At 44.8% G+C, this 22,500-nt stretch overlaps 2 protein-coding genes across 2 annotated transcripts in view; one reads left to right on the forward strand and one right to left on the reverse strand.

Moving 5' to 3' along the window:
• Window positions 1–1,061, reverse strand: part of LOC134462842 (mediator of RNA polymerase II transcription subunit 12-like) — a 1,717-nt gene extending 656 nt beyond the window's left edge. The window contains exons 1-2 of the mRNA XM_063216067.1: window positions 909–1,061; window positions 501–695 (exon numbers count right to left, since the gene is read on the reverse strand). Of these exons, the coding sequence (XP_063072137.1) occupies window positions 501–695; window positions 909–1,034 (321 nt within the window). The 5' untranslated portion in view covers window positions 1,035–1,061. The remainder of the gene's footprint in view (window positions 1–500; window positions 696–908) is intronic.
• A 7,843-nt stretch (window positions 1,062–8,904) lies between these two features.
• rassf5 (Ras association domain family member 5) overlaps window positions 8,905–22,500 on the forward strand; it is a 93,215-nt gene continuing 79,619 nt past the window's right edge. The window contains exon 1 of the mRNA XM_063216059.1: window positions 8,905–10,012. Within this exon, the coding sequence (XP_063072129.1) occupies window positions 9,019–10,012 (994 nt within the window). The 5' untranslated portion in view covers window positions 8,905–9,018. The remainder of the gene's footprint in view (window positions 10,013–22,500) is intronic.

Genomic DNA, 22,500 nt, shown 5'->3' on the forward strand with positions numbered 1-22,500 from the left:
CCACACATTTTGAGTCTGGGAAGGTCCTCTCAACTAGGTTGTAAGAGTGGCAAGATCAAGGGTGCAAAGGGGTGGTCTAAAACCATTGAGTTGTCTACAACGTATTACTTTGACCAGACATTGTAACTGATTCCCTTGAAGACATTAAATCGCAACTGCTTTTGTCCTTTTTGTACTGCAGGACAGAGCCGGTTTTACCAAGAGGCAGACTAGGCAATTGCCAAGGGACCCACCAAAACTGTCCACTGTAGGGGCCCCAGCAGTCAGCCCCGCCATAGTAAATGTCCACTGTGGGGCCCCAGCAGTCAGCCCCGCCATAGTATCTGTCCACTGTAGGGCCCCAGCAGTCAGCCCCGCCATAGTAAATGTCCACTGTAGGGGCCCCAGCAGTCAGCCCCGCCATAGTAAATGCCAGCAAAAAATACTTCAAGAAGGCCCCCTTGTCTATAGTTTGCCTAGGGCCCCCAAATGGCTAGAAACACTACTGTGACAGGCCCTACCTTCAATGGTTGGTCGTTGATAAAGGCCTTGCAGTCCTCCCGGAGATACTGCCAGCGATCCCTCACCATCCAGCCTTTCAGGACGGCAGGGATCGCCCTGTTGGTCTTGGGTTGGCGATCCCTCAGCATCCAGCCTTTCAGGATGGCAGGGATGGCCCTGTTGGTCTCGGGGTCTTGGGGATGGTCATCTGACTCCTTAGGAACCAACAGATAAACAAGCAGCTTGTTGGCATTGTTCTGTCATATCTGACCGCTAATAGTTCACTAACTTTGAAAGAACATTTGGGCCTACAAGTGTCATGTTATATTACATTACATTACATAATATTGCATTATATTATTTGTATTGTACATTATATTACATTACACATCCTTTGCCCCACTTAGACAAGTGTCATGTTTTCTTACCATCCACTTGGCCGCTGTACTCCTGAATTCATTCAGCAGCTTTTGTTTACGATCGGCTGTCTCATGCGATCCTGTCAGGGTGGTATCAATGAGTGGCTTGGTCGTCTCGAATGCAACTTGGCCCATTGTGTAGAGTTTGTCCACGTCTCCGGGCATGCGGCGATCGTACTCCGCCTCCTCCTTCATCTCCAGCTGCCACCTCTTTCTCCTGTTGTCCATCCAGAGGGCCCACCTCTCCTTCCTCAGTTTCTCCTTCTTTCGTTCCTCCACTTCTACCTCCCTCTTCATACCTTTGAATGTCTGATCAAAATAATAATGTAACAATTTAATAATATTAATTGGAACCACACATGAGTCTCTGTAGTGTCTCTTTTCAAGCACATTGAAACACGACTGAGTGGGATAATGTGCTATATAAATATGTTTGTTTGTTTAATTAGGCATAATTAGTCACAATGCATTATGGCAACAGTCATAATGCTTCATGAGGTATTATATCAACCGTTATAACTGTACATCTAGCTTATAGTGAATGCCTTATAATAAATACAAATGAATAAATAAATAAGACCCTTGGGTCTTTATAACGCATAATAAGCTAAATGTATAGTTATAACTGTTGATATAATGCATCATGAAGCACTATGCCCTATATAAATACAGGTTGTATTGTATTGTATTATACTATGAGTGTAGATAGGCTAATCTAATGCATTGTGATTAATTATGATGTGCGTTATAATTCATTATAAATACACTCATAATGCACTATAGAATGGGCTTTCAGTAACGTGTTTCCGAAAAGGTTTTTTTTTTTTTTAAAGTTGATATTGAATTTGACTTGACTGAAGGGTTGTGATGAAGAGTAGTCCTACCTTATCTTCCAGCATCTCAACTCTCACTGTCCGTCTGGCCAGCTCCGCTTCTGCATGGAGTCTCTCCGTCTCCTCCTCTCTGTGCAGGAAGAAGGCCTGCTTCTCGTTCACCTTTTCGATGATCTGCTGCTCCAGGCCTTCCACAGAGCGGATCAAGTCCTGCTGTCTCTGCCCAGCCTCGCTTATCATAGCGTTGAGCAGTCCCTCCACCTCGACCCGCACGCTCTCACTCATGCCGGATCGGACGTGCTCTCTGAGGCGATCCATGGCAGAGTTCTGACTGGAAAGTTCGATTTTAAAGATAAAAAAAAATAAAAATAATAGCCTATTAATATCAAAATAATACTATTTGGTTCATATTGTTGAAGGTGATCCTGGCATCTCAGAAAATTGAAGACAAAGGTCAAATGTAATGTTTAACATACAGTAGGCTAGTGGGCTAGAAAATTGTCATTTTGGCGTCGATTTATTATTAGATTATTATTATTATTATTATTATTATTATTATTATTATTAATAATAATAATAATAATAATATTAATAATATTAATAATAATATTATACAGCTGATTGTAACTGATAAGCAACTACAATAGCCTAACACAGTGTGTCTAAATGAAGGCCTATTCATACCTCTCAAAGTGCTATGATGTTCTCCTATTTCTGAAAAAAGTAATCCAATGCGCTGTCGTTCCGTCGTGTGTATGCTTTGCCTTCCAAATGTTGAATGTGAAAGTCGTAGGCCTACCTGGCCTTTTATTGGAAAGGTGATGCAAATAGAACATGACACACGCATTAGAACGTTCTGTTTGGGCGTCCAGACAGCGTAACAATCTAATTCGAAGGCATCCAAAGCCGCGTGTCTCTCGAGTGAGCATAACAACGTTCCACACAAAAAATAACAAAACAAAACAAAAATTGGACGTCAACAGCGACGCTAAGCCACAGCATGGGCACACTGTCTCGCTTGTGGCTTTGTGTAGGCACATCAGAGCGCCTAGGCTATAGGCCTAATTAATAAATGAATAGATAAATAGATAGATAGATAAACAAATAAATAAAAATGGTCAAGTGAAGAAGATTTTTTTGAAAGGCCGGACAAGTTAATATCGTAACGAATTGGGATGTAGGCTAATACTAGTGCACAATGTGTTTATGCTTTTCATAGCTTTAAGGGTCATCTTGTAGCGTTTATTCTGTCTACTCTATAGACTTGCGCAGTTGCACTTGCCGGACCACGAAGAGCGAGGTAGGCCTAGAGAAATCAAAACGGATGGATGGAGGAGTAGCCTATGGTAACGTGCGTTTAGTTACAATGTAGCCCATGTGCAGCATGCTAGACTCAATATTGTGTTATTTTAACTAGGCTATAAATACTTTCTTCGTATGGTGGTTGGCTTTAATCACACTAAAACAAAGTGTTAGTCGAGCTAGCCCTCGTCTTTCTGAACGCTCGCCGTTCCGTCCATCATCGCGCGGATACAAGTCAAGGGGTCCAGTGGTCGCTCATATTGGACACATTAGTGCTAGGGCTTATATTGACTTATTAAGCGGGCTGTTATAAGTTTCTATCGTCTTCCAAGTGGACATTTTCGGCCAACCCAAGAGCCCATCCTACGCTGTGCATTTGGTAGTCTGCAGTGCAGTAGCCTAGCGCGGGATCTCTGTGCTTCTCAAAATAACATTTTGCCTACCTACTTCTGTGTATGGGCTCTATTTGAAGGCAATTGCTGAGCACACAAATAATGTGGGAAAGAAAGCAAAATAGAGTGTACGATCTAAAAAGCAATCTATCACCCCACTTGAATGTTTGGTTGTTGTTGTTTTTTTGTTATCGTGTTGTTCCTTACTTATAAACAGGGGTGGGCAACCTCTTACATCACACACAGACACAAACTTTTGGGATGAATAAGACTGGTGCACACACACACACACACACACACAAACACACACACAGAGAGAGAGAGAGAGAGAGAGAGAGAGAGAGAGAGAGAGAGAGAGAGACAGACACAGACACAGACACAGACACACACACGTGTGCACAAGTCTTATTCATCCTAAAAGTTTTGTGTGTGTGTGCATGCATCTGTGTGTGTGTATGAGGGTAGTGCAAATTCCCTGAGAGGGTGAATGTCCTCTCTCTCTCTCTCTCTCTCTCTCTCTCTCTCTCTCTCTCTCTCTCTCTCTCTCTCTCTCTCTCTCTCTCTCACACACACACACACACACACACACACACACACACACACACACACACACTAAAACCCTTTTAATCACGCTAATCAGGGCAGGCTAGATCATCAAAGCCAGAACACTTCAACTCAACACAGTGTGAAACTGAAAATGTTTTTTTTTTTTCATTTTTAAATTCTCCGCTTGCATCATGTGTTCTCATGGCCCATATCAGTGGGTTGAAAACTGAAAAATATAGTCCGCACACCAAGCTTCTGTTGTCTTCTTTTTTGTCTTTTTTTTAATATAGTGGCATTTCGTTCAGCATGCCTTTCATCAGACAAGTCTTAAACTGTGTTTCTCAACAGGGGTTCTATAACACCCCAGGGGGCATTAGGGAGTCCTAGAGGGGCGTGGAGTAGGATACATCTGAGAGGGGGGGATGCACAGTTGCAATTGAGGGACATTAGTCTATTTGATTTGTAAATATAAGGAGGGTGTTGGCAGGCTTGTGATCAACTCCAGTGCCTTCAAGTAATGGTTATAATGTAGGCCAAAACAGACATAATGTACACTAACATAGACTGGATACAAACAAACGATGACACATTGGATTCGTAGTTATTATGCCCATGGGGCTATGGAATTAGCCTGGCCGAAAACCGACTGTTGTATGTGCGGAGCCAAAATCTTTGGGTGGACTACATACTGTAGGATGGCTTCGCCAGGCTACTCTGAAATGGCCTATTTGATACATTTTTAAACTAATGTCTCGTGCCGGCCGTTACATTGTATCACCTTTACTGCAGCAAGGAACAGGTTTAGCCTATCTCCAATATTCCTGTGTATGGGAAGCTGTGGCCTAATGGTTAGGGAGGTGGGTTTTAAAATCAGAGGGCTGCCGGTCTGAATCCCATCATTACCACTCCCGGCCACACCTCCCTCCATGGCGGAAGTGCCCTTGAGCAAGGCACCTAACCCCACACAGCTCCAGGCACTCTAACCAATACCCTGTGAATATCTGTATGTCGCTTAGGATAAAAGCATCACCTAAGTGCAATGTAATGCAGTGTAATGTGACTGTCTTGTAAGTCAAACGGGTGAATACATTGCAGTCATGTTGTCAGAATATATCTACCTTAAACCTCCTCCAGGGGGTGCTTTATATTAGACAGGCAATCAAGGTTTATCCTTATCAGGTTAAAGTCACCGGTGCAGCAGGCTCACAATTAATCTAAGTTTAAGAGGGGTATTAAACCTGAGATTAGCCATGGTTTGGATTTAACCTGAGATTAGTGGAAACTAAATTTAAACTATAGGTTTAAATTTGGTACTACACAATTAGCCTGTAAACTGTGATTAAATGTAGTTTAAAGTTTTAACCACATTGGTACAACCCACCCTTGGAGAGAACCTTTAAAGGGGAGCCGTGATTTAATGGTTAGGGACTTCGACTGCAGATCACTGCGAGTTCAACCCCCACTCTTATCAATCCCTTCCTCCCTCCATATCTGATGTGTCCTTGAGCAAGGCACCTAGCCCCACAATTGTTCCAGGGACTGTAACCAATACCCTGTAAAATATGTGTAAGTTGCTTTGTATTAAGTGTCAGCTACAGTAAGTGTCGTGTCATTTTTATTTCATGATGCTGTGCTATTAAACGGGGGACCCATGATCGATTCCGATCCAGTCGCTTCCCGATCCTTCCTCATGTCATATTAATCTGCATAATAAAGTGCATGTTGAAGTATTACTTAGGGCAAAGTATCCAGTGCTTTCCAGATCCTTCCTCAAGTCTCTCTCCCACTCTCATTTCCTTCCTGTCACCGACTCTTTTATCTCAAAAAGTGCTACAATAATAGAGATTGTATTTTCACTATTTAGTATAACTTTTGGTAACTAGTCCAGACTAGAGCAGTCCAATGGGCCCTGTTGGCCAGTGTCCAGAGCTAGGCTCAGATGAGGCGACTGCCAAGGCTGTAAGCAGCACGGGATGTGTGTGGCATGTAGAGAAGAGTGTGTTTATGTAACGGAGGCCAACTAGGAGAGTTTAGCTGTAGGGCATTAGCAAGCAAACCTCCCTCCCCAAAGGTGCCAACTCCAGCTCAACATTGGGGGGGGGGGGTCAAAATGGTATATTGTTGTAATGACTGATTTGGCACCTATGCCCCTCTCGAAGCCCCATACAGTACTGTAGCGTTGAGCTATCGCTCTTGGCCTTTAGTTCAGTGCATCGTGCTGTGCGTCCCATGCCTGAACTGGAGTGTTAACTAGTAGGTGGCGGGTTCGAGGCCTGAGTGCAAACTAGTGCAGATCACCTCAGTTACATTTAGACCAGTGGTTGGTTCTCAATCTTTTTTGAACAAATGCCACCTTTGAGTTCATCACAAGCCAGATTAAAGTTCATTTCAATTCAGCAATCAAAATGTAGTTTAGGCCAAAACAATGGTTTCATTGAAGTTATGTTAACGCAACCCAGCTTAAGTGTTGAATGCACAATATGTTAATTTGGTTGTTATCGAACACTTCAACACAAGAGTCAAAAAAGAAACACTTCTGCAAGAGTGTATTTGGTTATAGGTTACTATGTAAGTGTTGAGTTAACACCGCAATATTGACAGCTGAAATCGCACTTTGCATGCAGAACACTCCTGGCACCTGGCTCCGTTCCTATTCGTGTTCTGTTCTCTCTGCAGTGTTCTGATTCCAGTGTTCTGTTGCCATTTCAGTGTTCTGTTGCTGCTGCAGTGTCGGGGCAGTTGGGGCTAACTTATTAAGGAGTTGGCCTTTAGATCAGAGGGTTGCAGGTTCAAATCCCCACCCTTCCACTCCCTACCACACTCCATGGCTGAAAATCCCATAAGCACGGCACCTTACCCCACACAGCTCCAGGGACTGTAACCAATACCCATAGAATTGCACCCTATGTACTGTAGAGCATTTAAGTATTTAGAGAGACATAAAGTAGGGTGTTTTGGTGCTATATTAGTGTTTTATCTCATATCTACGCATATCTACAATTACTTTACACAACTGACAAAGAAAGATCTGGCCTTTTTTGTGTGTTTACTGCGGCAGGTGTGAAAGTTGGGGGCCTCTATGGCAGGCAGATTTGGTCAGGGCCCTAGGCAATTGCCTAGTTTGCCTAATGTAATGTCCTCCTCTGAGGCGGGCCTGTCACTGCAGAACACTATGCAAATACATCTCACTGGTGCACTTCCTACTAGACTTGACTAGACCACAGACAAGCAAACCCACTGAACTCTCTCTCTCTCTCCCTTTCTCTCTTTCTCTCTCTCTCTCTCTCTATGTGTGTGTGTGTGTGAGAGAGAGAGAGTGCGAGAGAGAGGGGTGTTTCAGTTTCACTATGATAGTATGTTGGTTGAATGTAACTGAATTATGCCACTGTCATACTTGACAAACACTTTCACGTCTTAACACTCCTGGGCAGGCAGACAATGTCATGCTGTAGGCCTATAGTCAGACGCCCCATCAACAAGCAAATAATGTGTCATATGATCAGAGTCAGACTTCGCAAACTTGCATCAACCTGCCACGAACACAAACATGCGTTTTGGTTACGTCATGCTGAAGAAAACCTCTTTACCACTATTAGCCTACTGCATCTGCTGCTCAACTAGGCCTATACTACTGCTACCACTACTACTACTACTACCCACCACCACTAATACTACTGATACTACTGATACTACTAATACTACTACTGCTACCACTACTACGACGACCACCCACCACCACTAATACTACTGATACTACTGATACTACTAATACTACTACTGCTACCACTACTACGACGACCACCCACCACCACTAATACTACTGATACTACTAATACTACTACTGCTACCACTACTACGACGACCACCCACCACCACTAATACTACTGATACTACTATACTACTACTGCTACCACTACTACTACTACCACCCACCACCACTAATAGGCCTACTACTGATACTACTAATACTACTACAGCTACTACTAGACCTACTACTCAGAGAGAGAGAGGTGGGGGGGGGGAGATGCATACACAGTGATACATAGTGAACAAAATATCAAATATGTGTTCACTCAAATTAGTTATTTTTTTGTTGCTTTGATAGGGTTGAGTCAACTAAGTGTAACCTATGCGTGTTAGTGGAAAAATACAGTATATTTAAACTAATTAGAAGGACTAGGCTATATAGAGTTATCATTGGCTTTGGCATAGCTGTTTTTCTAATGGAGGTTTATGTATGGTTACTCTTGTTAATTTGTTGTGTGTTAAGGCCAGGGTAGCCTAATAAGTTCAGGCTCAGGCAACATAATGTCAGTCGCCGATTTCAGTCACCAAAATCCTATTCTATAGAATTGAAGTAGTGTGGGCGGGGGAGAGACCTCAGACGTGTTTTCAAAGGTTAATCGGTGGGGGCACTGGTGGGAGGAACTGTGTAGTTGTCACACGTTAATGCAGCGCAGTGTGCAGTGTGAGGGAAGTCCATAGCGGGGGATTTCTGCCTCAGCATCATCATCACTAGTGTCAACTGACCGTGAGAAATAGCCAGAACTACCCGCTCAAGTGGAAATGTTCTCAACTTTCCTCTTTGTGATAGGCGGTGTGAAGTTAAACCCAATTTAAATGTGGGCTAAAGGAAAACTGTTAGATGAATGTTTATTAACGTCGTGTTTTTTATGGGCAACGGTAGACTACGTGCTTTCAGAATCCACACTATATGCCTGTGTAATAACAAGATGTGCTATGATCAAAGAAGACGCATTCGCTACTGATGCTGCCGAATAGACTACCATTAGGCTAGGTTACTTTATGCCAGAGAAGATTTTGAACTTGAATTGGAAACGGAACTCCAGTGATTGGTGTTGGGATGACAGCGAGGGGGGCGTGCTAGCTCGTAAGAGCTCGTGCCATTTTCAATCAGTGGATTTAAACGGTTGTCTGTTGTCGCGCGGTGCGTCACCAAACACGAAACGTAGGCTATTCATTCTACATTCCGCGCACACGGCGCAGCGGGCAGGCAGTCTCCGACCGTGAGAACGAACGAAGGCAATGGCGTCCGTTACTCTCGGTCAGCACCCGGTGTCCCCGGTGTCTCAGCAGCACCATAACATCTCCGACTCCGAGACGCGTGAGTCTTTCTTCCTGCGCAAACTGCTGAGGAAACCGTCGCGTGAGAAATTGATGTTGACGAGGGGCAGCAGCAGCCTGGACGGCGAGAGCGCGCGGTCTCCAATCGCGCCAATCTCAGCGGCGGCAGCAGCATCCTCGTCCCTCAGCTGTTCGCAGCCGCTGATCACCGAGAACGGAGGAGGAGGAGGACCGCTGGACTCCCGGTGCTGCACCAACGGATCCCTTCAGCTGCAGACGCCACGTAGCAGCAGCACGGACAACGACAACGCTGCCGTTGCCACTGCTGCGGAGGATAACGGCAACCTCTTGGTGGAGGAGCCCGTCGGCGCGAGAGCGCGTTGCCAGGAGGACAGCATGCTCGTGGCCGCCAACGGCTCCCAGTTCGGACCGACTGGACTACTAATAAACACTAACAGGGACGTCACAACAGAAACACAAGAGAACAGAAAAGAGCAACAGTCAGTAAACATCACTGGAGGAGAAGGCACACGAGGAGGAGGCGAGCAACTTCCCCGTCAGGCAGCCAAGACTGGCGGTGACACAGCGGGCAGACGGAGTTCCCTGAAGGACACCAAGTGTAGCAGCAGCCGGACAGCCGCGGCATCGGCATGCGCTAACGGGCACCTTGGCTCCGGCAGGCGACTATCGCGCAAGTTCAAGTCTCTGTCGACGGGGACCCCCCCGAGGGGCCTGGACCTGGACAGGGTGACGCAGGGCAGGTCGGGCATCGTGCGGATTATGAGGACCGATCCGCCCCGCAGGGAGGCCTGGTCCATCTTCCATCCTGGGGCCGACCCGCGGGTGAAGGCCGAGCGGGGAGAGGGGCACCTCTTCGTACCCAAGCCCGTGGCACACGACTGGTGCGACGCATGCAGCCGGCACATCAGCGCAGCCGGAGCCGTCCAGTGTAAATGTGAGTAGTAGTGTAAAATGTTGTTCAACACCTAGTGTGTGTGTGTGTGTGTGTGTGTGTGTGTGTGTGTGTGTGTGTGTGTGTGTGTGTAAATGTGAGTGATGTTATGGAAATACCCTACACAGTCTCACCCCAAGTAGTCAATTTTTGACTACTCAATTTTTGACACCCCAAGACTGCAATTTTTGACGTCTTGGGAAATACAGCAGTACCCTAATGTGTGCACGTGTGCGTGTGTGGACTTGGATGCAACTCTGCTTGTGTTGGCTGTTTCTGATTTGACTCGTGTGTGTGTGTGTGTGTGTGTGTGTGTGTGTGTGTGTGTGTGTGTGTGTGTGTGTGTGTGTGTGTGTGTGTGTGTGTGTGTGTGTGTGTAGCCTATGTGAAGCTCCACTGATGGTGCATACCTCCCTTGGGTGTCTGTGGTGATGTGTAGTACACACACACACACACACTAGGGATGGCACAAACCGCACCGAAAACCGAAACCGTACAATTCACACACATACCGAACCGAACCGTGCAATCCGTCACAAACCGCAATTCATGTACTGCCCAGAAAAATATGTAAAACAGAGATTCTGGGAGTATCTTATCCAGTCTCTCTGATTAAAACATTAGCGTATAAGACCAATCAGAGGAAGACACAATTAAAATCACACTATTTTCACATTTTAAGCCTATACAAACCATATGTAGGATATTTAGTGATTAGTCCGATTCTATTAGTCAATTGAAAGAGGGCATTTGAAACGCTCAGACAGCGCACAGTTTAAGTGCAAGCACAGGTTAGCACAAGAGGCAGTTCTCAGACACATGCAAAAGGTCAAATTCAACTTGCGCATCATCACTTTATAACTGCAGTTAAATAAATATTGTTTAATATTCTCAGTGCACCATTTATCATGAACTAAAAAAAAGAACCGTAGAAAACCGAAAACCGTGACCTTGACACCGTGATATGAATCGAACCGTGAATTTTGTGAACCGTACCACCCCTAACACACACAAATGTGCGCACACACACACAAACACACACCATATCCCAAAGCAGAACTTGCTTCTGTCCTGCTTTTCACTGTCACCTCCATACTAGCCACTAAATGTGTGTGTGTGTGTGTGTGTGTGTGTGTGTGTGTGTGTGTGTGTGTGTGTGTGTGTGTGTGTGTGTGTGTGTGTGTGTGTGTGTGTGTGTGTGTGTGTGTGCACGAGAGAAAGTTTGAATAAAATTGTCCCCTTGTCACTGTCACCCTCACACTAGTATAGCCACTCTCCGTGTGTGTGTGTGTGTGTGTGTGTGTGTGTGTGTGTGTGTGTGTGTGTGTGTGTGTGTGTGTGTGTGTGTGTGTGTGTGTGTGTGTGTGTGTGTGTGTGAGGATGGACTCCTCTTCAGTGTCACTGTCACCATCAGCTTAATGGCCACTAAGTGGCTCAGGCGCACAGCGTCTCTCAGAATATCCTCTCACAATCATCCTATAGAATACCCTCTCAGGATCACACACACACACACACACACACACACACACACACACACACACACACACACACACACACACACACACACACACACACACACACACACACACACTAATTATTCTAATGTCCTACTATACAGTAGAATATTCTCTCACAATCATCCTGTACAGTAGAATACCCTTTCAGGATCACACACACACACACACACACACACACACACACACACACACACACACACACACACACACACACACACACACACACACACACACACACACACTAATGATTCTAATGTCCTACACATATACAGTAGAATACCTCTCCTAACTACACCGTGTTATACATAGAATAACCCCTCACAATCACACTGACTGTCCTATACAGTTGAACACCCTCTCACGATAACACTACACAGTAGAATACCCTTTCATGATCACAGTGTCCTATACGGAGTCTCCCTTTCACGACTACACTGTCCTATATAATAGTAATAATATTAATAATAGTGATAATAGTAACAGTAATAATAATACTAATAATACTTTACAGTATAATAAGGGAGAATACCCTCTCATGATTACACTGCCCTATGTGTGTGTGTGTGTGTTAGGGGTGGGCGATATCACAATATTAAATGGTGAATCGTGAAATCGAGTAGAAGATTGTGAAGAATCTGCCAAAGATTGTACAGCTTGTCCTACAGTGGGGATGTTGACTTCATCAGTATCAGCGTGATTTACTTACTTAGTGTCATTGTCTTCACTTGTATTCCTTGCATTCCTTGTACCCCCCCCCTCTCTCTCTTTTCCTAACTTGTCAGGTGTGTGTGTGGGTGTGTGTACTACTCCCAACACTGATATGACTCTGTGAGTGTTGGAGGAGTATGTATATGTGTGCGTGTGCATGCTGTGTTTCTGTGTGTGTGTGCGTGTGCGTGCGTACAGGGTGTGTGTCTGTTCCGACATACTCTGCATATGTGTCAGAGACTGTGTGTGAACTCTTGTTAAGTGTGTGTAACAGTTTGACCCAGATTTCAAAGTGTGTGTGTATGTGTGTGCGTTTGTGTGTATAGTGTGTGTGTGTGTGTGTGTGTGTGTGTGTGCGTGTGTGTGTGTGTGTGTGTGTGTGTTATGCATCTGCAGAGAGAGCTGTTTTTTGTGGTTTATCTCCTGCAGTTTCCCAACACACTCTTCCTATACTGAGATTACACACACACGCACACACACACACACACACACGCACACGCACACGCACACACACTGCAAGGAAGCCTAGACTTACTTTCTAGGGCACAGTGCTGTTGCTGTGTCTTTTTTTCTGGATTTTCTGAAATTTCCCTACACACACACACACACACACACACACACATATAAAGAACAAATCATTCTGAATCGTCTGATTTCTGCAACGGAACATTTTTAAGTACTAAAACACACACACACATACATACCCCCCACACACACACACACACACACACACACTATTCTCTCTCTCTCTGCATGTTCTGTCCTATGGCGTTTGTTTACTTTTGTAAGTGTTCTAAAAAACAGCAGTCACTAGAGAGGCACATATCCCCCACTAGACATGCAAATGCAATCTTTCTCTCTCTGTGCCTCTCTGTGCCTCTCTGTCTCTCTGTCTATGTGTGTGTGTGTGTGTGTGTGTGTGTGTGTGTGTGTGTGTGTGTGTGTGTGTGTGTGTGTGTGTGTGTGTGTGAGAGAGAGAGAGAGACAGACAGACAGACAGACAGACAGAGACTGAAATTCAGTATATATTTGTAGTTATGTGAGTGACTGAAAATAAAGCCCAGTGATTTCCCAGCTGGTATCAGAAGCAGTGTGTGTGTGTGTGTGTGTGTGTGTGTGTGTGTGTGTGTGTGTGTGTGTGTGTGTGTGTGTGAGAGAGAGAGAGAGTGACAGAGAGCAGTGATTTCCCTACACTGTAAGAGATTTCCCCTGCAAAATAACGGCAGTTACTGGCAATTATATTTACCTGTAATTCTACTGTTATTTCACACCAAACATGAAATACAGCTCAGTACTGTTTAATGTACCACAGTATATAACTATTTTTCAGCAGCAATTGAACTGTTAAAATAACTGTACTCTACAGAACGTTCACAGTATTAGTATTGTTAAACTAAAAGTGCTCTACAATATTTATACAGTAGTATAGGTAAAATAACGGTACACTACAGTTAAAAAGTTGAAGATGTACTGTGAGATAGCAGGCAATTACTGGGTCATAGTTGCATTCATGAATATGGCCATGGCAACTTCCCTCCCACCCATCATTCTCCATACCCTGGCCATGTTACCGCCCCACCGTCCCATCGGTCACCATGACTGAAGTGACTTGAGCATGATACCATGCCGCCACTATGCTTTATTGAGATGCTGGTTTGCGGTGGTCCTTTGAATGTGTGGGGCATGAATACAATTTCAGTGTAGGCCTACGCAGTGCTATGTTACAATGACAATGGGAGTGTGTGAGGGGAGCTTTTTAATGTATCAGCTCTTGATGAGCCAATGATGAAAATAGCATTGGTCAGTCTGTAAAAACATAATTTGCACCAAGTAGCACAGCAAAAAAGCAGCACTACAAGCTAGCTCTCAAAGCAATGCCTAATTTGTAGCAAGTACATTATATGCAACGATGCCACAAATGATGCCACACACAGCAAGTGCCACAAAGCAAGCTTTCACAAAGAGGAAAGTATGCAAGCCTGTAAGCAAGCTTGTAGGCAAGCAAGTGCTATGCTGTGCCATGCAGGCCAGCCAGCAGGCAGGCAAGCAACTGAAGTGTTGTTAGTTCAGATTTCTATACAGGATCACACACACACACATACACAGACACACACACACACACACACACACACACACACACATACACACTAATTATTTTAATGTCCTATACATATACAGTAGAATATTCTCTCCTTAAATGCACTGTTATACAGTACATAGAATATTCTCTCACAATCATCCTGTACAGTAGAATACCCTTTCAGGATCACACACACACACAGACACAGACACAGACACAGACACACACACACACACACACACACACACACACACACACACACACACACACACACACACACACACACACACACACACACACACTAATGATTCTAATGTCCTACACATATACAGTAGAATACCTCTCCTAACTACACCGTGTTATACATAGAATAACCCCTCACAATCACACTGACTGTCCTATACAGTTGAATACCCTCTCACGATAACACTACACAGTAGAATACCCTTTCATGATCACAGTGTCCTATACGGAGTCTCCCTTTCACGACTACACTGTCCTATATAATAGTAATAATATTAATAATAGTGATAATAGTAACAGTAATAATAATACTAATAATACTTTACAGTATAATAAGGGAGAATACCCTCTCATGATTACACTGCCCTATGTGTGTGTGTGTGTGTGTTAGGGGTGGGCGATATCACGATATTAAATGGTGAATCGTGAAATCGAGTAGAAGATTGTGAAGAATCTGCCAAAGATTGTACAGCTTGTCTTACAGTGGGGATGTTGACTTCATCAGTATCAGCGTGATTTACTTACTTAGTGTCATTGTCTTCACTTGTATTCCTTGCATTCCTTGTACCCCCCCCCCCTCTCTCTTTTCCTAACTTGTCAGGTGTGTGTATGGGTGTGTGTACTACTCCCAACACTGATATGACTCTGTGAGTGTTGGAGGAGTATGTATATGTGTGCGTGTGCATGTTGTGTTTCTGTGTGTGTGTGTGTGTGTGTGCGTGTGCGTGCGTACAGGGTGTGTGTCTGTTCCGACATACTCTGCATATGTGTCAGAGACTGTGTGTGAACTCTTGTTAAGTGTGTGTAACAGTTTGACCCAGATTTCAAAGTGTGTGTGTATGTGTGTGCGTTTGTGTGTATAGTGTGTGTGTGTGTGTGTGTGTGTGTGTGTGTGTGTGTGTGTGTGTGTGTGTGTGTGTGTGTGTGTGTGTGTGTGTGTGTGTGTGTGTGTGTGTGTGTGTGTTATGCATCTGCAGAGAGAGTTGTTTTTTTGTGGTTTATCTCCTGCAGTTTCCCAACACACTCTTCCTATACTGAGATTACACACACACACACATACACACACACACACACACACACATACACACACACACACACACACACACGCACACACACTGCAAGGAATCCTAGACTTACTTTCTAGGGCACAGTGCTGTTGCTGTGCCTTTTTTTCTGGATTTTCTGAAATTTCCCTACACACACACACACACACACACACACACACACACACACACACACACACACACACACACACACACACACACACACACACATATATAAAGAACAAATCATTCTGAATCGTCTGATTTCTGCAACGGAACATTTTTAAGTACTAAAACACACACACACATACATACCCCCCACACACACACACTATTCTCTCTCTCTCTCTCTATGTGCATGTTCTGTCCTATGGCGTTTGTTTACTTTTGTAAGTGTTCTAAAAAACAACAGTCACTAGAGAGGCACATATCCCCCACTAGACATGCAAATGCAATCTTTCTCTCTCTGTGCCTCTCTGTGCCTCTCTGTCTCTCTGTCTATGTGTGTGTGTGTGTGTGTGTGTGTGTGTGTGAGAGAGAGAGAGAGAGAGAGAGAGAGAGAGAGAGAGACAGAGAGCAGTGATTTCCCTACACTGTAAGAGATTTCCCTTGCAAAATAACGGCAGTTACTGGCAATTATATTTACCTGTAATTCTACTGTTATTTCACACCAAACATGAAATACAGCTCAGTACTGTTTAATGTACCACAGTATATAACTATTTTTCAGCAGCAATTTGACTGTTAAAATAACAGTACTCTACAGAACGTTCACAGTATTAGTATTGTTAAACTAAAAGTGCTCTACAATATTTATACAGTAGTATAGGTAAAATAACGGTACACTACAGTTAAAAAGTTGAAGATGTACTGTGAGATAGCAGGCAATTACTGGGTCATAGTTGCATTCATGAATATGGTCATGGCAACTTCCCTCCCACCCATCATTCTCCATACCCTGGCCATGTTACCGCCCCACCGTCCCATCGGTCACCATGACTGAAGTGACTTGAGCATGATACCATGCCGCCACTATGCTTTATTGAGATGCTGGTTTGCGGTGGTCCTTTGAATGTGTGGGGCATGAATACAATTTCAGTGTAGGCCTACGCAGTGCTATGTTACAATGACAATGGGAGTGTGTGAGGGGAGCTTTTTAATGTATCAGCTCTTGATGAGCCAATGATGAAAATAGCATTGGTCAGACTGTAAAAACGTAATTTGCACCAAGTAGCACAGCAAAAAAGCAGCACTACAAGCTAGCTCTCAAAGCAATGCCTAATTTGTAGCAAGTACATTATATGCAACGATGCCACAAATGATGCCACACACAGCAAGTGCCACAAAGCAAGCTTTCACAAAGAGGAAAGTATGCAAGCCTGTAAGCAAGCTTGTAGGCAAGCAAGTGCTATGCTGTGCCATGCAGGCCAGCCAGCAGGCAGACAAGCAACTGAAGTGTTGTTAGTTCAGATTTCTATACAGGTGCAAGAGTACCATGTGACCAGAGTCATCAGGGATTTGGCAGGTGAAGGTCGTAATTGAATAATGGCATAACAGCCCTTAGTACTCAGGTGAGGCCAGGCACTGATTAGCAGATTGGTTTAGATGGAACTGCTTGTTGCAAGAGTGTTACAAGTTCTTAAAATGTTTCAGCCATTCACACTTTCATCACTATCAAAATGCATGTGCTACTCATACTTTGCTGCAACAAGCACTTTTTAAGTATTGTAGTTTCCTTAGAAATTGTTTCATCATGCTTGATAGTATCAGAGAATCTTTAACCAGTGAGAATGACTTCAGTTCTTCAGGTGGCATTGAAGTTTAATGGTGATCACGGACAAGTGGAGGATGAATGGGTTTCAATGGTGCTGCCTAAAATAACTTAGTTGTTTCCACAACGGCGAATACTGCTATTGTGCAGTACTTACCGTTTATGCTCAATATGTGACTCAAAGTAATATTTTCACAGTAGTTGTCTGTTTTTTCGAAAAACAGTAGAATGCTGTTGCAGAATTGCCCTAAATTAACAGCTATTTTGTACAGTGTAGTGTTACACTAATAGAGGCCATTTTTCTTGGTGATTTTGTTGTTATTGGGAGAACTGAAACAAAAACAAAAACTTAACTGGCAGGTTAGGGGTTGTTTTGGTATGGGCATGATGTGCGCGCGTGTGTGTGTGTGCGTGCGTGCGTGTGTGTGTGTGTGTGTGTGTGTGACTGATCAGCTTCCCTGCAGGCTTCTTTAAAATTGTTGGATTTGAGGTAATCTGCTACTTCACAAAGCTGTCCCCTTGTTGTAGTGTGTGTGTGTGTGTGTGTGTGTGTGTGTGTGTGTGTGTGTGTGTGTGTGTGTGTGTGTGTGTGTGAGTGTGTGTGAGTTTGCCTCATGACAGGGTTGTGCCACTGAGAGAGGGGAAAGGTGAGGGAAGAGAGGAAGCGAGGGAGTAGAGAGAGAGAGAGAGAGAGAGAGAGAGAGAGAGAGAGAGAGAGAGAGAGAGAGAGAGAGAGAGAGAAAGTGATACCGGAAGGCGTAGCCTCAGAATTCTGGTCCAGGGAAAACATCATGTGCCGAGCTATCAGAGTGTGTGTGTGTGTGTGTGTGTGTGTGTGTGTGTGTGTGTGTGTGTGTGTGTGTGTGTGTGTGTGTGTGTGTGTGATACTGTGATTGTGTCTGATTTCCAGGGTGAGGCGCCAGTTTCCAGCGACAGCACTTGTTTCTAGCATCTGAGATGACTTTATCTCTCAGTAAAAACACAACACCCACCCAGCGCGCTACCACCCAGGCCAAGAGGTGACCGCCTGTCCCACTGACCTGCTAGTCCTCCCCGACGGCAGGCAGATTCTATTTCTATTGTGACATCACAGACACAGACACACAGTTGCCCTTGATGCTGTAGAATGTTTTGTCTTTTGTGCTGCTGTCATAATAAAACACACCATTGTGACATCACCACCACGGCAGCATTCTAGAATGTCCGTTATTGTTTGTAGTGTGCTTGTCATAATGAGAGCAGGTGTCTACGGAACAGTTGTACACATCTTGCTGCAGTTGTATGTTGTGTATGAGACAAGGCTGTTTTAAGGCGGTGCCAGTACTGCAGTTAGCCTCCCTGGAATCCGGAAAACAAAGAAACAAGAAACATCCCTCATGACATTGGCACACGTATTAAAAAACAAACAAACATGCACTTATCAGGAAGAACACGCTGGCTGTGTGGGCCTGAGTGAATATGTATGCAGGTGCATATATGTGGGTGTGTTTGTGTTGTTTGTGTAAGACGGGCAGGGGTACATGCTTATGCAAGTTGTTTCTGTGCTTGCGTGTGTGTGTGTGTGTGTGTGTGTGTGTGTGTGTGTGTGTGTGTGTGTGTGTGTGTGTGTGTGTGTGTGTGTAGTGTGCATACCATATGCAGGACTGTATGTATGGTCTGTGTGTGTGTGTGTGTGTGTGTGTGTGTGTGTGTGTGTGTGTGTGTGTCTGTCTGTCTGTCTGTCTGTCTGTCTGTCTGTCTGTCTGTCTGTCTGTCTGAGTGAGGAAAGTGTGTGCTTGTGTGTGCGTGTTTGTGACTCTGTCTGTGTGTGTGTGTGTGTGTGTGTGTGTGTGTGTGTGTGTGCTGAGTTGGCAGTGTGTCAGCATCCGCCCGACAGGAGGAGCAGGACGGCAGTGAAGCGAGAGAAAGAAAGAAAAGAAGAGTGGAGAGAAAGAGAGAGAGAGAGATGGGGAAGAAAGAAGGGAGGGATTCAGAGACAGATGGAGATGGAGGAAGAGGAGGAGGAGGAGAGGAGACAGAGATAGGAGAAGAGGAGAACGAGAGGGACGGTGGAGGAGTGATGGAATACTACAAAAGGAAGAGAGGAGAGAACGCCAGAGGAAGGAAAAGCAAAATAAGAGAGAAAAAGAAGGAGAGGAGAGGACTGGAGATGAGAGGGGAAAAGATAAGAGAAGAGGAAGAGTTTAGTGAGAGGAAGAGAAAGAGAAGAGGGAGGAGTGTAGTGAGTGAGTGAATGAATGAATGAATGAATTAATTTATGTAGTCTATTAGATGTAAAAACATTGTAGTACAACAAAACCATATGCATTCCCAGCAGTGGAAGAAGAAGAATGGAGAAGTGAGTGTAAAGAGGAGGAGATGAAGAAAGAGAGGGAATAGTGTATTGTGTATGAGGAGGAGAAGAAGAGAGGGAATAGAGTAGTGTGTGTGAGGAAGAGAGTAGATGTCCATGACTCGGCAGAAAGAAGAGAAAAGAAAGAAGAGAGGAAGAGAAGAGAAAGAGAGGAAAAGAGATGAAAAGAGGAAATAGAGTAATGTGTGTGACAGGACAAAAAGAGAAGGAATAGAGTAGTGTGTGATGATGAGAAGAAGAAGAAGAAGAAGAAGAAGAAGAAGAAGAAGAAGAAGAAGAAGAGAGGGAATGATGTGGGTGAGGAGGAGTATAAATGTTCATGCCTCGGCAGAAAGAAGAGTGGAAGAGGAGAGGAGAGGAGAGGCGAGGAGAGGGAATTATGAGTGTAAAGAAGAGGAGGAGAGGAAGAAAGGGAATAGTGTAATGTTGGTGAGGAGGAGTGCAGCTGTCCATGCCTTGAGAAGCGAGGGATGAGTGAGGTGTGTGAGGAGTAGAAGAGGTGAAGAGAGGGAATAACATAGTGAGGAGGAGGAGAAGAGAGGGAATAGAGTATTGCGTGAGGAGGAGTGTAGTGTAGTGTAGGTGTCCATGCCTCAGCAGCTCTCTCCTCTACTGTAACAAAGAGCTGCAGGACACCACACTGCATTAGACACACAAGGCTAGTAATACAGGGCTGCTGCAGTAACACAGTTACATCTCCTAGTCTAGTGTTTCTCAACGGGGGTGGCACAGCCCCCCAGGGGGCATTAGGGGGCCCTAGGAGGGCATTGAGAAGGATACAGCTGAGAGGGGGTGGTGCTTAGTTGCCATGGAGGGGCATTAGTCCATTTAATTTTTCAATATTAAGGGGGGCGTTGTCAGGCTTATGATGAGGTCAAGGGGGCGTTTGGAGGCTTGTGATGAGGCCAAGGGGGCGTTTGTTCAAAAAAAGGTTGAGAACCACTGTCTCAGTCATTTACTGCTTCTGCATTACACTATAAACCCACTGGTGACATTACACTTAAAGTCTTCCATGCTGTTATTGCTACGGCTGCAGTAACACAATAAATGATTCCTACTACTACTACTGATGCATATCCATAAGGCACGGCACGCTTACATTGTTACGACTGCTACTACTGATGTGTTAACACAATGCACCGGTACACCAGAGATTCTTTAAGTATATAGAGATATGCCATTGTAATAGGTTGCTATGGGCACCTAACATGACCAGGTTCCGGTCTGCCTAAAGGGGCGTGTCATAATGCTCCTAGCATTGAATAGAACAGTCCTTAGGTCTGCCTAGGTCTGCCTGAAGGGGGATTTCCCCCCCTCCCCCTTGCAATAATAGAACCCGGAAACAATGGGCCAATGGAACCTCTCTCTCTCTACTCTCTCTGGGTACACGGTTACGACTGCTGATACAGTAGTGAGTGATGCATGTCCACAATGCAGCGCTACACTGTTCCGACTGCTGCGTTGACGTAACAGGCTGCCCCCTCTGCTGTGGCTGCATCAGTACAATATCGATTTGTAGCCAGGGGCCTGCGTTTATGCAGACGGAGCACATTGCATGCATGCAGTTTATCAAGTACTGTGTTAGCCGGGCCATGCCCTCCTAGTGACGCAACACCTTAAGCTTTGCTGCTAGTCAGGCCAGGATCAAATATTGTTTCTGAGCTCAGGAAAAATCAGGAACTCCTCCCACTTTATAGGGAAGCAAAGCATTTTGACCAGGACTCCCTGGCAGAAGAGACTGTAGTCTTAATGGGACAATCCTGGCTAAATAAAGGATAAATAAAATAAAAACAACCAGAAGCAAACCAAGGGGAGACCAAGTCAACCATGCCGTTTGGAGAATGTTCATTGTTATGCTCTTGGTCAGACCAAGTCTGAAAGAGATTTGAAAGTCGATGATAATCAGGCTAGTACTGTGTGTAAGTATCTCCAGACTTATGTCCGTGTAAACAATCAATAGGCTGCTTCTGCAGCAGCAAAGCATCATATGCAATAAATAAAGGAGTAAAAGAGATAAAATAGCTATGCAGTATGATGAAGGAGTTAACCTCTCAATGGAAGTCTTACAAACACATACGCACGCATGCACATGCACACACACTCTCTTTCTCTCTCTCTCTCTCTCTCTCTCTCTCCACGTGTGTGTGTGTGTGTGTGTGTGCATGCATGCGTGCGTGCATGAGTGCCATAGACCTTGCGTGCATGTGTGTGTGCGAGCTTGTGTGTGTGTGTGTGTGTGTGTGTGTGTGTGTGTGTGTGTGTGTGTGTGTGTGTGTGTGTGTGTGTGTGTGTGTGTGTGTGTGTGTGTGTGTGTGTGTCTCAGGAGAGTTGTCATGTTCTGCCAGGTTTTCTTCACCGCTGATGCTGACACACACTAACCCATTTTATGCTGCCGGCCTGTCTCACGGCCTCTAGGTGTGTGTGTGTGTGTCTGTGTCTGTGTCTGTGTCTGTGTGTGGGTGCGTGTGCCTGTGCACATCTTGTCAGTGTGTGTGTGTGCATGTGCGCATGTGCGCTGCTTGTATATGTGTGTGTGCGTGTGCACATCTTCTCTGTTCAACAGTGTGCGTGTGTAGGTGTGTGTGTGTGTGTGTGTGTGTGTGTGTGTGTGTGTGTGTGTGTGTGTGTGTGGGTGTGTGTGGGTGTGTGTGTGTGCACGCATCTTCACTGTCCAACAGTTTTGCCGCAGTCCCGCTATGCAGAGAGTGGAGAGAGTGGAGGGTGTGGGGTTTCTCTTCTCACATGCAGCCAGCCCCCACCCCACACACACACACAC

This window comes from Engraulis encrasicolus, chromosome 14, assembly GCF_034702125.1.
Source record: "Engraulis encrasicolus isolate BLACKSEA-1 chromosome 14, IST_EnEncr_1.0, whole genome shotgun sequence".
In the NCBI taxonomy this organism is placed as follows: domain Eukaryota; kingdom Metazoa; phylum Chordata; class Actinopteri; order Clupeiformes; family Engraulidae; genus Engraulis; species Engraulis encrasicolus.